We start from the raw sequence: 15,097 nt of genomic DNA on the forward strand, positions 1-15,097 counted from the left end.
ATTCTTGCCTGGAGAATTACATCGACAGAAGAGTCTGACAAGACTGAAGCACAGAACACACCTATAAGTTACTAACAGTTGCAAGATTCCTTCCCCACAGAACGCAATGAAGTTCTTATAGAACTCAGATCCTGACCGTCGGGTTCCAAATTGTAAAACAGCTCTGGAAGCTTTTGCTAGACATTACTCAGCTGGTCAATGAATTAACGTTTTTTTTCCCCCCAGTTGAGTTTCTGAGTTTTTCACGCGTTAGTTTTTACCGTCTGTGGGAGTTTTTTTTTTTTTTCCCACTCTGCTTCGCCAAGAGTGAAGACTGAGGTAACTTGCGGTTTCCTCAGCATAAGAACTCCTCCGAGGCAGCCCAGGTTCCAGTGCCATCCTATTCAAAATATTCCTGAGACACCCACTTCGCACCCGACTGTCCCTTGTTCCACTGCCTCTCGACCCTTCCTCAGCGTTTTATTCAGCCCGCCGCCAAACGCCACCTTTCCACTTCCTCACGGGGCGGGGGCCGCGGGGCACTGCGCATGCGCATGTTTCAGAGCGCGCCTTGCGGCAAGAAAGGCTGTCGGGCGCGAGGGGGCGGGGCGAAAGCGTGCGAACACAAAATAGCCGCGGTGGTCGGCGGTGACGTAAAAAGGCAGCGCCGTACTTCTGTGAGTACAGCTTCCGCGGGAGGGAATACTCGCCCTTCGCAGGCATGGTGCGCTGCAGTTGGGTGCTGTTCAGAAAGGTCCGTGACTAGTACCCCCTCAGCCTGATGTGTGAGGCCAGGTGCCTCTAACCCCACCTGAGGGTGCAGGTTTTTCTCTTTCCTCCTTCCCCACGTATTTCTTCCTGGGGGCCTCTTTCTTGCTTTTTTTCTTAGTCCTTTTCGCCTCTGGAGAACTCAGGCTTGGCCTGTAATGAGAAGGGCGTGATCACCGATCTTTGTTAGTAAGGTTGTTTGGCACAGGGTTTGAGATTTTTCAGGGGATAGTGTGCACGTGATATGGAGGACTGGGATGTCGTTTAATCACGCGATATGGTATAGGTGGAGTGTAGGTTTGACTTTTTCTTTTGACTCAAATATGTATTTTCCTTCTTTTAAGTAGTAATATCCATAACTTGTTTTTACATATTTTTTATTTGAGTGCATTGTTATTAATAACTTTCTAAAGACGATTTTTATCGGTAAACGAAAATAGGTAACTGACTTGCCTTCTTGGGAGAAACTAAGAGTTTTGTGCAGTGTGGGTTTTAGAATCGATTTTGTAAACAATTGTAGTTGCTTTCAGATTTAAAAACCACTGTAAGATCCTTACTAGCAATGTTTTTTGAAACCTACTGGCATCGTAGTTTGATCATTACTTTATTACTAAGGACGAGATTGGGATATTCCTTTTAAGTTTGGGTTCTAAATCTTTGATAAATCTAGAGCAATAAAAAATTGTCACATATTGTAAGGAACTTTAAGAACAGTTTTATTTTTGTCGGAGGAAAGGCGTGGTTAGTGAAGTTTTACTTTATTCAGCTATTTTACAGAAAATAGATGGTCAGAAGAAGAGAGACTTGTGAACATAGTAGTTGGGCGTGTGTATAGGGTAACAAATCCTTAAGCAAAAAAAATAAAAAAGAAGAACGACTACATTTTTTGCTGGTTATATTATTAAAGGATACTTGTGTAACTACTGTCACAGCAGTCACTGTCAGTCCATGTTTTTTTGCAAGGAAATCTACCTCTTCACTTACCTGTGATGCATTTCTGATCTAGCCGTACTGAACCAAAGAGTGAGTTCTTAAGCTCTCAGAGAAAAATGCTCTGGCTCACTCTTAAGTTCAGTTTTATATATTCCTTCCACCCTTACTATACTGTTTCATGACTATATTTCCATACTCAAGTGAAAACCTGTTCTTTGAAACTTTGCTGTGTAACTTTCACTGCAATCTCAAGTCTAGACTGAGATTTACCACTGTCACCAAAGGAGCTTTTGATAAATGTGCTGGTTTGTGCTGGTCTCATCCCCTTCTCCAAAGAATATCAGAATGGTCAGTTAAGTGTATGTAATTTGAAAAAAGTCCCCAGATGTTTTTGACACTTAAAACTATATACTAAATGACTAAAAGATGGGAAAATTATGAATTTAAGAAATTACTCTGTAAGGAATTTTGATAGCCCAGGTGGCTAAGACACAGGATCAGACCAGTAGGAAGTTCTAAATCAAGTGAGGGAAACAGAGAAAAACCCTAGATGCAGTGTAGGATTTCTAGAGGCCTAATGTTCTTGCCTGGAGAATCCCAGGGACGGGGGAACCTGGTGGCTTCCGTCTATGGGGTCACACAGAGTCGGACACGACTGAAGTGACTCAGCAGCAGCAGCAGCAATGGGGTGGGAGGAGAAGAGGACGACAGAGAATGAGATGGCTGGATGGCATCACCAACTCGATGGATATGAGTTTGAGTGAACTCTGGGAGTTGGTGATGGACAGGGAGGCCGGGCGTGCTGTGATTCATGGGGTTGCAAAGAGTCGGACATGACTGAGCCACTGAACTAAACTGAACTGAATGGCCACCTACTCCAGTATTCTTGCCTGGTGAATCCCATGGGCAGAGGAGCCTGGTGGGCTGTAGTCCATAGGGTCACAAAGAGTCAGACATGACTGAAATGACTGCACAATGTGTATATATATATATGTATGTATATAATAATATATAATTAAAATTACTGCGTGCCCAGCTAAGCCAGTGGTAAATGTTAAGTTGAGAAATTAAGAAATACATCAGAAAATAGGATATTTGGATGGGTTTATGATAGAAAAGAAAAAATGACATTGTAAATAGATGAAACAGCATGAGCAGAATGTCATGGAGAAGTGACAGGACGTTGTGTAGTATAAAGAGGAGGAAGCCTTTATAGGAGGGGTTGAGTGAAAGGAAATGAAACTGGAAGGGTAGGTTAAGAGCTTTGACTAGCACAGAGAATTTTAGACTATTTTGTAAACAGAAAACTATGAATGGTTTTTGAGTAAGGGAGAAATATGTTTAGAGGTCAGATCAATTTTCAGAAAAGTAGCTCTGGCAGTGAGACAGAATATGTGTTGAGGAAGGAATGACTAAATGCTGAAAGACCAGTTAGCAGCTAATGTTAATGGTCAAGATACTAGAGCATGTAGTTGTGCCATAAAGGAAAAATAGTAGAGCTTCAGGGAGAGAAACAGGTATAAGATTCCCATATGTAGCCTCAATGAGTAGAGAAGCTTTAGTTTCATTATTTGAGAAAACATTGGAGGAACAGAATTTACCTAGGGAGAAGTTTGATTTTGTTTTACAACGTGAAAGGTGACTGTTATCCTTTCAGTACCTAAGATACATATTTGAGGGATTTCAAGTATAAAATGCAGATCTTGTTTCAGTTGCTTTAGACTATTAAGCTTACATCTGGTGGAAATGTCCAACTCATTGGAATGGAGAATATCACCTGGGTGATAGTTACTAGTACAGATGGAGAAAGTACAGGGGAGAAAGTCTGTTGAAAAGTGGGCCAGTATCAGACCTTCAGGTTAGGAAGGACAGCAGTTGATAATGAAAAACATAGAGTTAATATGGGAAAGTGAGATCAGACAGGAGGTAGACTAAGCAAAAACAGTAAATGTGACATACAGAAAAACCTTTTATATTTTTAGGAGTTTTAGTGGCATCAAAGAACTAGAAAGGAGTTCAAAATTGGTAAGCACTTATGATATCAGTTCAGTTCAGTTCAGTCACTCAGTCGTATCCAACCCATCGCGACCCCGTGGACTGCAGCACGCCAGGCCACCCTGTCCATTATCAACTCCCGGAATTTACTCAAACTCATGTCCATCAAGTTGGTGATGCCATCCAACCATCTCATCCTCTGTCATCCCCTTCTCCCACCTTCAATCTTTCCCAGCATTAGGGTCTTTTCAAATGAGTCAGTTCTTCAAATGGCCAAAGTATTGGAGCTTCAGCATCAGTCCTTCCAATGAATATTCAGGACTGATTTCCTTTAGGATGGACTGATTGGATCTCCTTGCAGTCCAAGAGACTCTCAAGAGATTGGTGTACAAATGTTCTTTTTTCTCTTTCTTTATTAGTATGGAAACTTCATTGATAACCTGAGACTCTTCACCAAGGGAGGAAGTGGTGGAATGGGCTACCCTCGTTTTGGTGGAGAAGGTGGAAAAGGTGGTGACGTCTGGGTTGTAGCCCATAACAAAATGACTTTAAAACAACTTAAGGATAAATATCCTCAGAAACGGTTTGTGGCTGGAGAAGGAGCAAACAGTCGGTAAGTATTTACTAAATGACTTTGATTTTATGAAATTAATTCCTTCCAGAAGAAGAAAAAGTTAAAAGATAAAAATTTATCTGGAATTTGAAGTAAATAATAGCCTGAATTTGTAACTGAGCAAAAATCTACAATTTTTGTCTCTAGTTAAAACAAAAGATAATTATTAAGGTGGTTCTGAAATTTTTAAACTTTTGTCCTTTGCTTCCACTGCTTATATTCTTTCACACTTCTGTTACAGAAACAGAAAATGATCTGAATCTCCACTGTTTTCTTCTGAGATTATCTTTGACAATCTTTCTAGAATGTTAACTGGCTACTCCACCCGACTGCAGTGCTTAAGATTTAGAGACTGTTTGCGGCTACGTCTCTTGAATGTTTTTCTTTTGTCTCTGTTTTGATTTTCTCTCTGTGAAAGCAAGATCTTTCCTTTGTTTTTTTGTTATTGTCTCTTATTTTCTGTGGGACATATTATGTTGGCCTTAAGAATATGAGGATTTTTTTCTTTCACTGTAAAGAAAATGAAGAAAAAAACTCTTAAACCTTCCATCAAAATGCAGACTATGATTCCTCAGGCCTCTATCACTCTGCTGTTATTTTTTAGAAGGTGTTTGTATAAAGCTTAGGCTTTCTGTTCCTTTTTTCTTTTCCCTTCCCAAGCAAGTGTTTGGGTATATGTATATATATTTTAAAAAATAATTTTATTTATTTATTTATAGCTATGCTGGGCCTTGGTTACTGCATCGGCTTTTCTCTAGTAGCAGTGAGTGGGGGCCACTGTCCAGTTGAGGTGCACGGGCTTCTCATCGCAGTTGCTGGTCTCGTTGCAGAGCATGGGCTCTGGAACATGTGGACCCGGTAGTTGTGGTTCCCAGGCTCTAGGGCACAGGCTCAGTAGTTGTGGAGCTTGGGCTCAGCTGCTCCGTGGCATGGGGACTCTTCCTGGACTAAGGATTGAAACCATGTCTCCTGCATTGGCAGGCAGATTCTTTACCACTGAGCCACCAAGGAAGCCCCTGTTTGGGTACATTAATTTGTCACAATTGTAGACGATGGAATGTGGCACTTGGTTGGGGGATGGGTGTAAGCAAAGGATAAGGGCCGGTACACAGGCTAAACACCCTGCAACACAGAGGAACTCCCCGCCGCAACCACAACAGCAAATATTCCTGCCGCAAATATCCAGCAGTCCTCTACTTGTAAAGAAATCCTTGGAGAAACCCCTTAAATTTCTTTTGAGCATTTTGTTTTATGAATAGTCTTTATAGGGCAAATTTTGACATTCGTATATTAGAATTTAGTAATCAATTTAAAGATCAGAGTGTTGTTTTACATGCAGTTTACATCCTAAAGTAAAATTTTTCACCATTTTATAATTTCTTTTGAAAAGTAAGGTTGCTATAATTCCAAACTTATTCTCTTTAGATAATTGGTGAGCTAAAGATGGTGTATAACATTAAATGTTAAGAAAGATTTAAAAAGAACATTTACTGTGCTTGTGTGCTGCAATTTTAAAAGATTAATAAGAGCCAACTTGATGAAGGGGAGGAAGAAGCATTACAGGAAAGCTAACAACACGAACAACGTGAAAGACCTAGAGATAGAAGACAAGTACCAATAAAAGACACTGAAAGAAGGCCAGTGTGGCTGGTATGCAGAAAACACAGAATGCAGTGGAAGATGAGACGAGAAAGATTCAGAGCTTCATCATTTCTAAAATCCTGTGGTATTCTCCAGATTGTCTTCAGTCTCAGTCATCTCCTCCAATCCATTCTTTATCCAGTTATCTCTCCAGTGCTTTTTCTATAGCATCAGATTTGTTAATGTGACTTGCCTATTTAAAATCCTTCAGTGTTCCCCATCACTCTAAGATAATATTCAAACTCTTTAACATAGCATATCAGGCTGTTTGATCTGGCCTACAGTGTCTTCCGCCCCACTTCTACTATGCTTATGCTCAAAATAGCTTATTTCACCAAATACCTGCTGCTGCTGCTGCTGCTAAGTCACTTCAGTCGTGTCCGACTCTGTGCGACCCCACAAACGGCAGCACACCAGGCTCCGCCGTCCCTGGGATGTTCCCTTCTAATCGTGTGTGTGTGTATTTTTTTCTTTCACTTTCCTGCCTTCATTATCCAGCAAAAATCTTCCTCCCCTTCCAAGTCTTGGTTCAAGCACCACTTCCAAAATGTTGGTAACTGAGCAAGATTTTAATTGTAGATATCTAATAATGTCTACTGAAAGACTGCTTTTGTTCATCATGAAATCTAATCTCAGTAAATTGGTTTATGCTTGCTTAACTATGAAAATGATCAAATACCATTTCAGTTATTTAAAAAACTGTTTACAAAATTGTTTTGAAATTTAAGTGGCAAATGTTTTTAATAAAATATCTTAATAGAATATTCACTATCAGTAACAAGAATGAAAAGTGAGTCTTGTCTTTACATTTAAAAATTGCAGCATAATTCCAGTAAGAGAGATATTCTATTTAAATCTTTCTTTAATATATTTAAAATTCATTCATTTTTGTCAATCCAGTTCAATCAGTTGATGCTATTGAGTATCTACTTTGTGCCAGTAACTATACTAGATGTCTAGGATAAAATGATGATCTAAACTGTCGTGTTCCCTGCTACCTTGGAACCTAACAGTAGTCTAGGATGAGAGCAAACATCTATGAAATAAATGAACAGTAGTAAATTTTCACTGTGACAAGTGTTGTGATTGAGAGCCTGCACATGAAAATGGGTATGGCAGTTCTGACCTAATTAGGGAAATTAGAAATAAATAGATTTTTTAAAAGGGCAAGTACTTATAATTTTTTAACCAGAAATAACCATTATCAACCTTTTAATGACTTTTCTAAGACTTTTCTGTGTAATTAAACTGTGTAATTAAACTCTGTATATAATAATTGGGGATATAAAAACAGGAGCACAAAATTTAGTAACCTTCTCATTTAACTTTTTTTTCCCATCCTAGAAAATTGTTAAGAATGCCTGAATAGTCTGATAGTATTGGAAATAGCATAAATTACTTTGTCATTCATCTATTAATTATTAATTTTTTTTTACTGTTACTATCACAATGCAATATGTGTCTTTGTGCATATAATAGTTCACATGGCTGTTCACTTACTTTTTTTTTTTGATAAATTCTCAGAAGTGGAATTACTAGTTAGAAGTTTGTACCACTTTATCCTCTCTTGAGCAGTTTAAGAATAGCCATATGAGCCTCCTGTAATTAAAGTACTCTCATTTGAGGGGATTTTTTAAAAATACCTTGTTATTCAGCAATGGATTTTTCACGTTTATTTGTGTTGATGCAATGATCTCTTTCAAATATACTTTATTTTAGCTTATTATCAGTTAAAATGACTTTTGGTAATTAGCTTGGTAACTTAAATCATCACTTAATATTTTTATTGAGATATAATAGCCTAAAATGCAAATAAGTATTTTATTTTTTCTTCATTATTTGACCACTTAACATTTGCATTAGAAGAACTGGTTGCTAATCTTCTTTGTGTACCATTAAGTTTGCTTGAAGCATCAACCATTTAATCTGGCAGGTTTTCTTTATGTTAATTTAACTTTATTTTTTTGTAGAGTTAGTGCACTGAAAGGCTCCAAAGGGAAAGACTGTGAAATTCCTGTCCCTGTGGGTGTTTCAGTAACTGATGACAATGGTAACGTTATAGGTAAGTGTACCGTCGCTTCTTATATTGTGAGTGATGATGCTCTCCTCTGCTTAGTCGTGTCCAGCTCTTTGCAACCCATAGACTGTATTCTGCCAGGCTCCTCTGTCCACGGAATTTCCCAGGCAAGAATACTGGAGTGGGTTGCCATTTCCTTCTCCAGGGGATCTTCCCCACCCAGGGATCTAACCCAAGTCTCTTACATCTCCTGCACTGGCAACCTGATTCTTTATCATTGCACCACCTGGGAAGCCCATAAAATTGTGAGAAATGTGCACATTTTCAAAAATTGAGAGCTGTAAGGAATAGCACCTCTCGAGTTTCAGGATTTTTTTTTTAAAATCGTTAAGTATTTTAGTTGCTAGTTTGTAAAACAGCTTTTAAAATCATTATATAAAAGTTGTTGAGAATTAGCCACTATATTTAAAATTATTTTAAAGACAAGAATATTTACTTGGTTTTGAAAAAAATAACTAGCCTTTTTCCATCCACTAGCAAAGGTGTTTTTCCAGGGTCAGGCTTTTAATAGAAACTTGATTCTGTTATTAAGCGCTTTAGATTTGTAAATTAGACTTTCCTGGCTTCTGTTTCTGAAAGAAGAGTGCCATTAGTGATTAGCTCCACTTGTTAACCTTTGCATTAAATATCTTCATCTCTCTTTTTAAGGAGAACTCAATAAGGAGAAAGACAGAATTTTGGTAGCTGAAGGAGGTCTTGGGGGTAAATTACTTACTAATTTCTTACCATTGAAAGGCCAGAAGCGAGTAATTCACCTTGATCTAAAACTTATAGCTGATATAGGCCTGGTGGGGTAAGTATCATTCATATTTTTATTTTTATACTTACTGAGAGAGAATTCATGAATAGGAAATAAATATTAATGGTAATGTGGAGGCTGCATTATTTATTTGTGGAATGTGTGTGTTGTTTGTGTACTTTAAGAATATGCTGCTAACTGTAGTAGTTTTCATATTGCCAACATAGAGAGTTTCATAGTTACTCTTCATTTGTTAAGTTCAGTTCACTTGAGTCACTCAGTTGTGTCTGACTCTTTGCAACCCCATGGACTGCAGCACACCAGGCCTCCTTGTCCATCACCAACTCCTGGAGTTTACTCATACTCATATCCATTGAGTCGGTAATGCCATCCAACCACCTCATCCTCTGTCGTCCCCTTCTCCTCCTGCCTTCAATCTTTCCCAGCATCGGGGTCTTTTCAAATGAGTCAGTTCTTTGCATCAGGTGGCCAAAGTACTAGAGTTTCAGTTTGAACATCAGCCCTTCCAATGAATATTCAGGACTGATTTCCTTTAGGATGGACTGGTTGGATCTCCTTGCTGTCCAAGGGACTCTCAAAAGTCTTCTCCAACACCACAGTTCAAAGCATCAATTCTTCAGCACTCAGCTCTCTTTATAGTCCAACTCTCATATCCATACATGACTACTGGAAAAACCATAGCCTTGCCTAGATGGACCTTTGTTGGCAAAGTAATGTCTCTGCTTTTTAATATGCTATCTAGGTTGGGCATAACTTTCTTCCAAGAAGTAAGCGTCTTTTAATTTCATGGCTGCAATCAGCATCTGCAGTGTATTTGGAGCCCAGAAAAATAAAGTCTGATACTGTTTCCCCATCTGTTTGCCATGAAGTGATGGGACTGGATGCCATGATCTTAGTTTTCTGAATGCTAGGCGTTAAGGCAACTTTTTCACTCTCCTCTTTCACTTTCATCAAGAGACTCTTTAGTTCTTCTTCACTTTCTGCCATAAGGGTGGAGTCATCTGCATATCTGAGGTTATTGATATTTCTCCTGGCAATCTTGATTCCAGCTTGTGCTTCCTCCAGCCTGGTGTTTCTCATGATGTACTCTGCATATAAGTTAAATAAGCAAGGTGACAATATACATCCTTGATGTACACCTTTTCCTATTTAGAACCAGTCTGTTGTCCAGTTCTAACTGTTGCTTCCTGACCTGCATACAGGTTTCTCAAGAGGCAGGTCAGGTGGTCTGATATTCCCATCTCTTTCAGAATTTTCCACAGTTTATTGTGATCCACACAGTCAAAGGCTTTGGCATAGTCACTAAAGCAGAAATAGATGTTTTTTCTGGAACTCTCTTGCTTTTTCCATGATCTAGCGGATATTGGCAATTTGATCTCTGGTTCCTCTGCCTTTTCTAAAACCAGCTTGAATATCTGGAATTTCACAGTTCACGTATTGCTGAAGCCTGGCTTGGAGAATTTTGAGCATTACTTTGCTAGCCTGTGAGATGAGTGCAATTGTGTGGTAGTTTGAGCATTCTTTGGCATTGCCTTTCTTTGGGATTAGAATGAAAACTGACCTTTTGTAGTCCTGTGGCCACTGCTGAGTTTTCCAAATTTGCTGGCATATTGAATGCAGCACTTTTACAGCATCATCTGTCAGGATTTGAAATAGCTCAACTGGAATTCCATCACCTCCACTAACTGTTCGTAGTGATGCTTCCTAAGGCCACTTGACTTCACATTCCAAGATATCTGGCTCTAGGTGAGGGATCACATCATCATGATAATATGGGTCATGAAGATCTTTTTTGTACAGTTCTGTGTATTCTTGCCACCTTTTTTTAATATCTTCTGCTTCTGTTAGGTCCCTACCATTTCTGTCCTTTATTGTGGCCATCTTTGCATGAAATGCTCCCTTGGTATCTCTGATCTTCTTGGAGGAGATCTCTAGTCTTTCCTAGTCTATTGTTTTACTCTATTTCTTTGCACTGATCACTGAGGAGGGCTTTCTTATCTCTCCTTGCTGTTCTTTGGAACTCTGCATTCAGATGCTTATATCTTTCCTTTTTCCCTTTGCTTTTTACTTCTCTTCTTTTCACAGCTATTTGTAAGGCCTCCTCAGACAACCATTTTGCTTTTTTGCATTTCCTTTTCTTGGGAATGATCTTGGTCCCTGTCTCCTGTACAGTGTCACGAACCTCCGTCCAGAGTTCATCAGGCACTCTATCTCTTAGATCTAGTCCCTTAAATCTAATTCTCACTTCCACTGTATAATCATAAGGGATCTGATTTAGGTCATACCTGAATACTCTAATGGTTTTCCCTACTTTCTTCAATTTAAGTCTGAATTTGGCAATGAGGAGTTCATGATCTGAGCCACAGTCAGCTCCTGGTCTTGTTTTTGCTGACTGTATAGAGCTTCTCCACCTTTGACTGCAAAGAATATAACCAGTCTGATTATAGTGTTGACCATCTGGTGATGTCCATGTGTAGAGTCTTCACTTGTGTTGTTGGAAGAGGGTGTTTGCTATGACCAGTGTGTTCTCTTGGGAAAACTCTTATCAACCTTTGCCCTGCTTCATTCTGTTCTCCAAAGCCAAATGTGTCTCTTATTCCAGGTGTTTTCTTGGCTTCCTACATTTGTATTCGAGTCCCCTATAATGAAAAAGGCATCTTTTTTGGGTGTTGGTTCTAGAAGGTCTTGTAGGTCTTCCTAGAACCATTCAATTCAGCTTCTTCAGCATTACTGGTCGGGGCATAGACTTGGATTACTGTGATATTGAATGGTTTGCCTTGGAAACGAACAGAGATCATTCTGTCGTTTTTGAGATTGCATCTGGGTACTGCATTCTGGACTCTTGTTTACCATGATGGCTACTCCATTTCTTCTAAGGGATTCTTGCCCACAGTAGTCGATATAATGGTCATCTGAGTTAAATTCACCCATTCCAGTCCATTTTAGTTTACTGATTCCTAAAATGTCAACGTTCACTCTTGCCATCTCCTGTTTGACCACTTCCAATTAACCTTGATTCATGGACCTAACATTCCAGGTTCCTATGCAGTATTTCTCTTTACAGCATAGGACCTTGCTTCTGTTACCAGTCACATCCACAACTGGTGGTTGTTTTTGCTTTGGCTCCATCCCTTCATTCTTTCTGGAGTTATCTCTCCACGACTCTTTGCGACCCCATGGACTGTAGTCTGCCAGGCTCCTCAGTCCGTGGAATTTTCCAGGCAAGAGTACTGAAGTGGGTTGCCATTTCCTTCTCCAGGGAATTTTCCCAACCCAAGGATTGAACTGTGTCTCCTGCATTGCAGGCAGACACTTTACCATCTGAGCCACCAGGGAAGCCCACGGGGTTCCCAGATGGCGCTAGTGATAAAGAACCTGCCTGCCAATGCAGGAGACAAAAGAGACACGGGTTCGATACCTGGGTTGGGAAGATCCTCTGGAGAAGGAAATGGCAACCCATTCCAGTATTCTTGCCTGGAGAATCCCATGGACAGAGGAGCCTGATAGGCTGCAGTCCAAGGGGTCACAAAGAATCAGACATGACTGAAGTGACTTAGCACTAGCACTGATCTCCAGTATCATATTGGGCACCTACCGACCTGGGGAGTTCAAGTTTCAGTGTCCTGTCTTTGTGCAGAAAAATCAGTCAAATGCAGTAGTATAAGAGGGTAAAAGAATGTTACCGGATATTAGGAATAAAATTAGAAATCCAAACAAATCACATCTTAAAAAGTACATAGAAGAAAGAAAGAGTAGGGGGAAAATGACTAAGATATTCTTACAAGTTTTAATAGAGGTATTGAAGTGTCATCAATCAGATGTCTAAAGACTGGTACAGATAATCTCAGCCATTAGCTTTACACACTGTTGAGCACCACGTTGGATCTTGTAATGACCATTCCCCTGTCCTCTCTCTGTTTGGGAACTGTCCATTCTCAATACTGCAGACCTTACAGTGGTATTCTCTTTCACCAGCCTCCACCTTCATCAAACAGTGCTATTTAGCTGTAGGGTTTGCAGTGCTGGCCCTCATAGCTCAGTCGGTAAAGAATCTGCCTGCAATGCAGGAGACCCGGGTTCGATTCCTGGGTTATGAAGATCCCCTGGAGAAGGAAATGGCAACCCATTCCAGTATTCATGCCTGGAGAATCCTATGGACAGAGGAGCCTGGCAGGCTACAGTCCATGGTGTCGCAAGAGTCGGACACGACTTAGCGACTAAACTACAACTAAACTGCTTGCAGTGCTGGCACCAACTGGAGGGAGATGGACAGCAAGGTAGAAGGGAGATAAAGGAAGGGAAATGCTCAGCTTTGCGTGTCTCCTCTCCCTCTGTCTTCCCCTCCCAGGCTTCACTGCAGCCTTCCACAACAGTCAGATGGAAGGCCTAAGGAAAAGGGAGCAGAAGCTGCTGCTCTGTCCAGCTGCCGCTTCCATTCCTTGCCTTCCCATAGTTTCTCACCTCTTTTCATCTTCCTCTTCTCACATCTCACTGCTTCTTCTCACACTCTTCACTCTGAACTCCTCACCTCTTTCCGTGCCTATCTAAATCTTACCAGCAGGGGCTTAGAGTTCACAGAAGCCTCATACCTGCTGAAGTTGTACAGAGAAAGATGAGATCTTGGCATTAAAACTTGCTATTCACATTTAATTTTTTCAATAAAACATAGTTATGAGGGTAATGAGTCATAGGTTCTGTAGTACTATTGGGATGGGCAAAACGTTTGGTTTTTTCCATAAGATGTTAGGTTGTGAAAGAACTTTTTGGCCAACCCAATGTATATTTTTCAGAACTTTATGGACTGGATAGGATTTTGTGGATAAGACTGAGAATCCAGCCATTCACTTTCTCGTTTTCTGGAAAAATATATTTCAGTTTCCGTAGAGATACCCTTACAGCCTAAGAACATACCAAGGTTGAGTAGTGAATAAAAGTGGGCTGTGGCAGACTCAAGTGAGACTGTTTGTGTTAGAATCTCAAATCTTCTGAAGGCCGGCTGGATGATCTTGAATACAAAATATCTCTAAGCCTTTGTTTTCTCTTTAATAGAGGATGGCAATAGTCCTGCTTTAAAAATGTTATTGCTGAGTAAGATTGCATTTGCAGCATAACAGATATCTTGCATTTATGAATGCTCAATGAGTGAATGGTACCTGCGATCATTATCATCATCATATATTGTCAACTTATTAGAGACCACATATAGTGAAATAACTAAGCTTTTCAGAAGTGGACTTCGTATTAGTTAATATTAAACATCATGATTCTAGAGCACCATGTTTAACATGTTTGCTAGTGTTTTTAATTAGGTAACTATTCTTAAAAAGTTACCTAATGTGAATATCAGCATAAGCAGATACCCCTTAACCTTTCAGCCAGCTTCAGGAATGAACTGAGCCTTGAAAGCAAGTTATCATGTAACTAGTATACTTGTACTGCTGTGGTTAGATCTGATCTTTGCATGGGTTGGACTTCAGCCTGTAAAATCTTCATTAGATAACTTTCAAGAAAAATCTATTATTGGTTCTTCAATCATTAGCTTCCTTTTTCTTCTTATATTTTGATCTCTTTGGAAATAGTTGCATTTTTCTGTGCTTAATATTGTTATGAAAATAAAGCAAGTCCAGCTAGTGACAGTCGTGGCAAAAATGATTGCAGTTTGCTTTTCAAAAAGTTACAAGAGCCTGGGTATAATAGGATATAAGAAAATACTGTTTTTCCAGGGGAAATGAGTCAAGCAATCCTGTGTAATTTTATTCTAAATTTATTATAGAAATATTTTAATAAGGAAGATTGTTTAAAGAACTTCATTAACAGCTTAACATTTTTTATAGAATTCCAAGTTAATATTTGTAGAATATTATACTATTATTCCAAATGAAAATTTGGCAGTTTTGAGAAAAGATCATGATTTGAATGAAAGCTGTGAAGACAGGAATAACATTTTTCCTGTTGGTTGCTGTATTTCTCATGCCTAGTATATTGCCCGACCAAAGTTAATGCTCAATATTTGTTGGATGATTTTTTAAATTGAGATACACTTGACATGTAACATTAGTTTCACATGTACAGTGTAATGCTTTGATATGTGTATATGTTGATCACCACTGTAAGTCTAGTTAGCATCTGTCACCACATGTAGTTAAAAAATTATTTTCCTTGTGTTGAGAATTTTTAAAATTTACTCTTAGCAACTTTCAAATAGTACTGATTATTAATTATAATCACTGTGCTGTACATTATATCTCCATGACTTAATTATTTTACAAGTGGATTTTTTCTTTTTTTTTGGTTGCACCACACAGCTTGTAGGATCATAGTTCCCCAACCA

At 39.3% G+C, this 15,097-nt stretch overlaps 1 protein-coding gene across 1 annotated transcript in view; it reads left to right on the plus strand.

Annotated features, from left to right (window-relative positions):
- The first annotated feature begins 602 nt into the window (after positions 1 to 602).
- GTPBP10 (GTP binding protein 10) overlaps positions 603 to 15,097 on the plus strand; it is a 31,763-nt gene continuing 17,268 nt past the window's right edge. Inside the window, exons 1-4 of the mRNA XM_055421047.2 lie at positions 603 to 733; positions 4,095 to 4,288; positions 7,900 to 7,991; positions 8,655 to 8,799. Coding sequence (XP_055277022.1) covers positions 701 to 733; positions 4,095 to 4,288; positions 7,900 to 7,991; positions 8,655 to 8,799 — 464 coding nt within the window. The 5' untranslated portion in view covers positions 603 to 700. The remainder of the gene's footprint in view (positions 734 to 4,094; positions 4,289 to 7,899; positions 7,992 to 8,654; positions 8,800 to 15,097) is intronic.

This window comes from Moschus berezovskii, chromosome 3 (assembly GCF_049115385.1).
Source record: "Moschus berezovskii isolate FMDL1 chromosome 3, NW_MosBer_1.0, whole genome shotgun sequence".
NCBI classification, from domain to species: Eukaryota; Metazoa; Chordata; class Mammalia; order Artiodactyla; family Moschidae; genus Moschus; species Moschus berezovskii.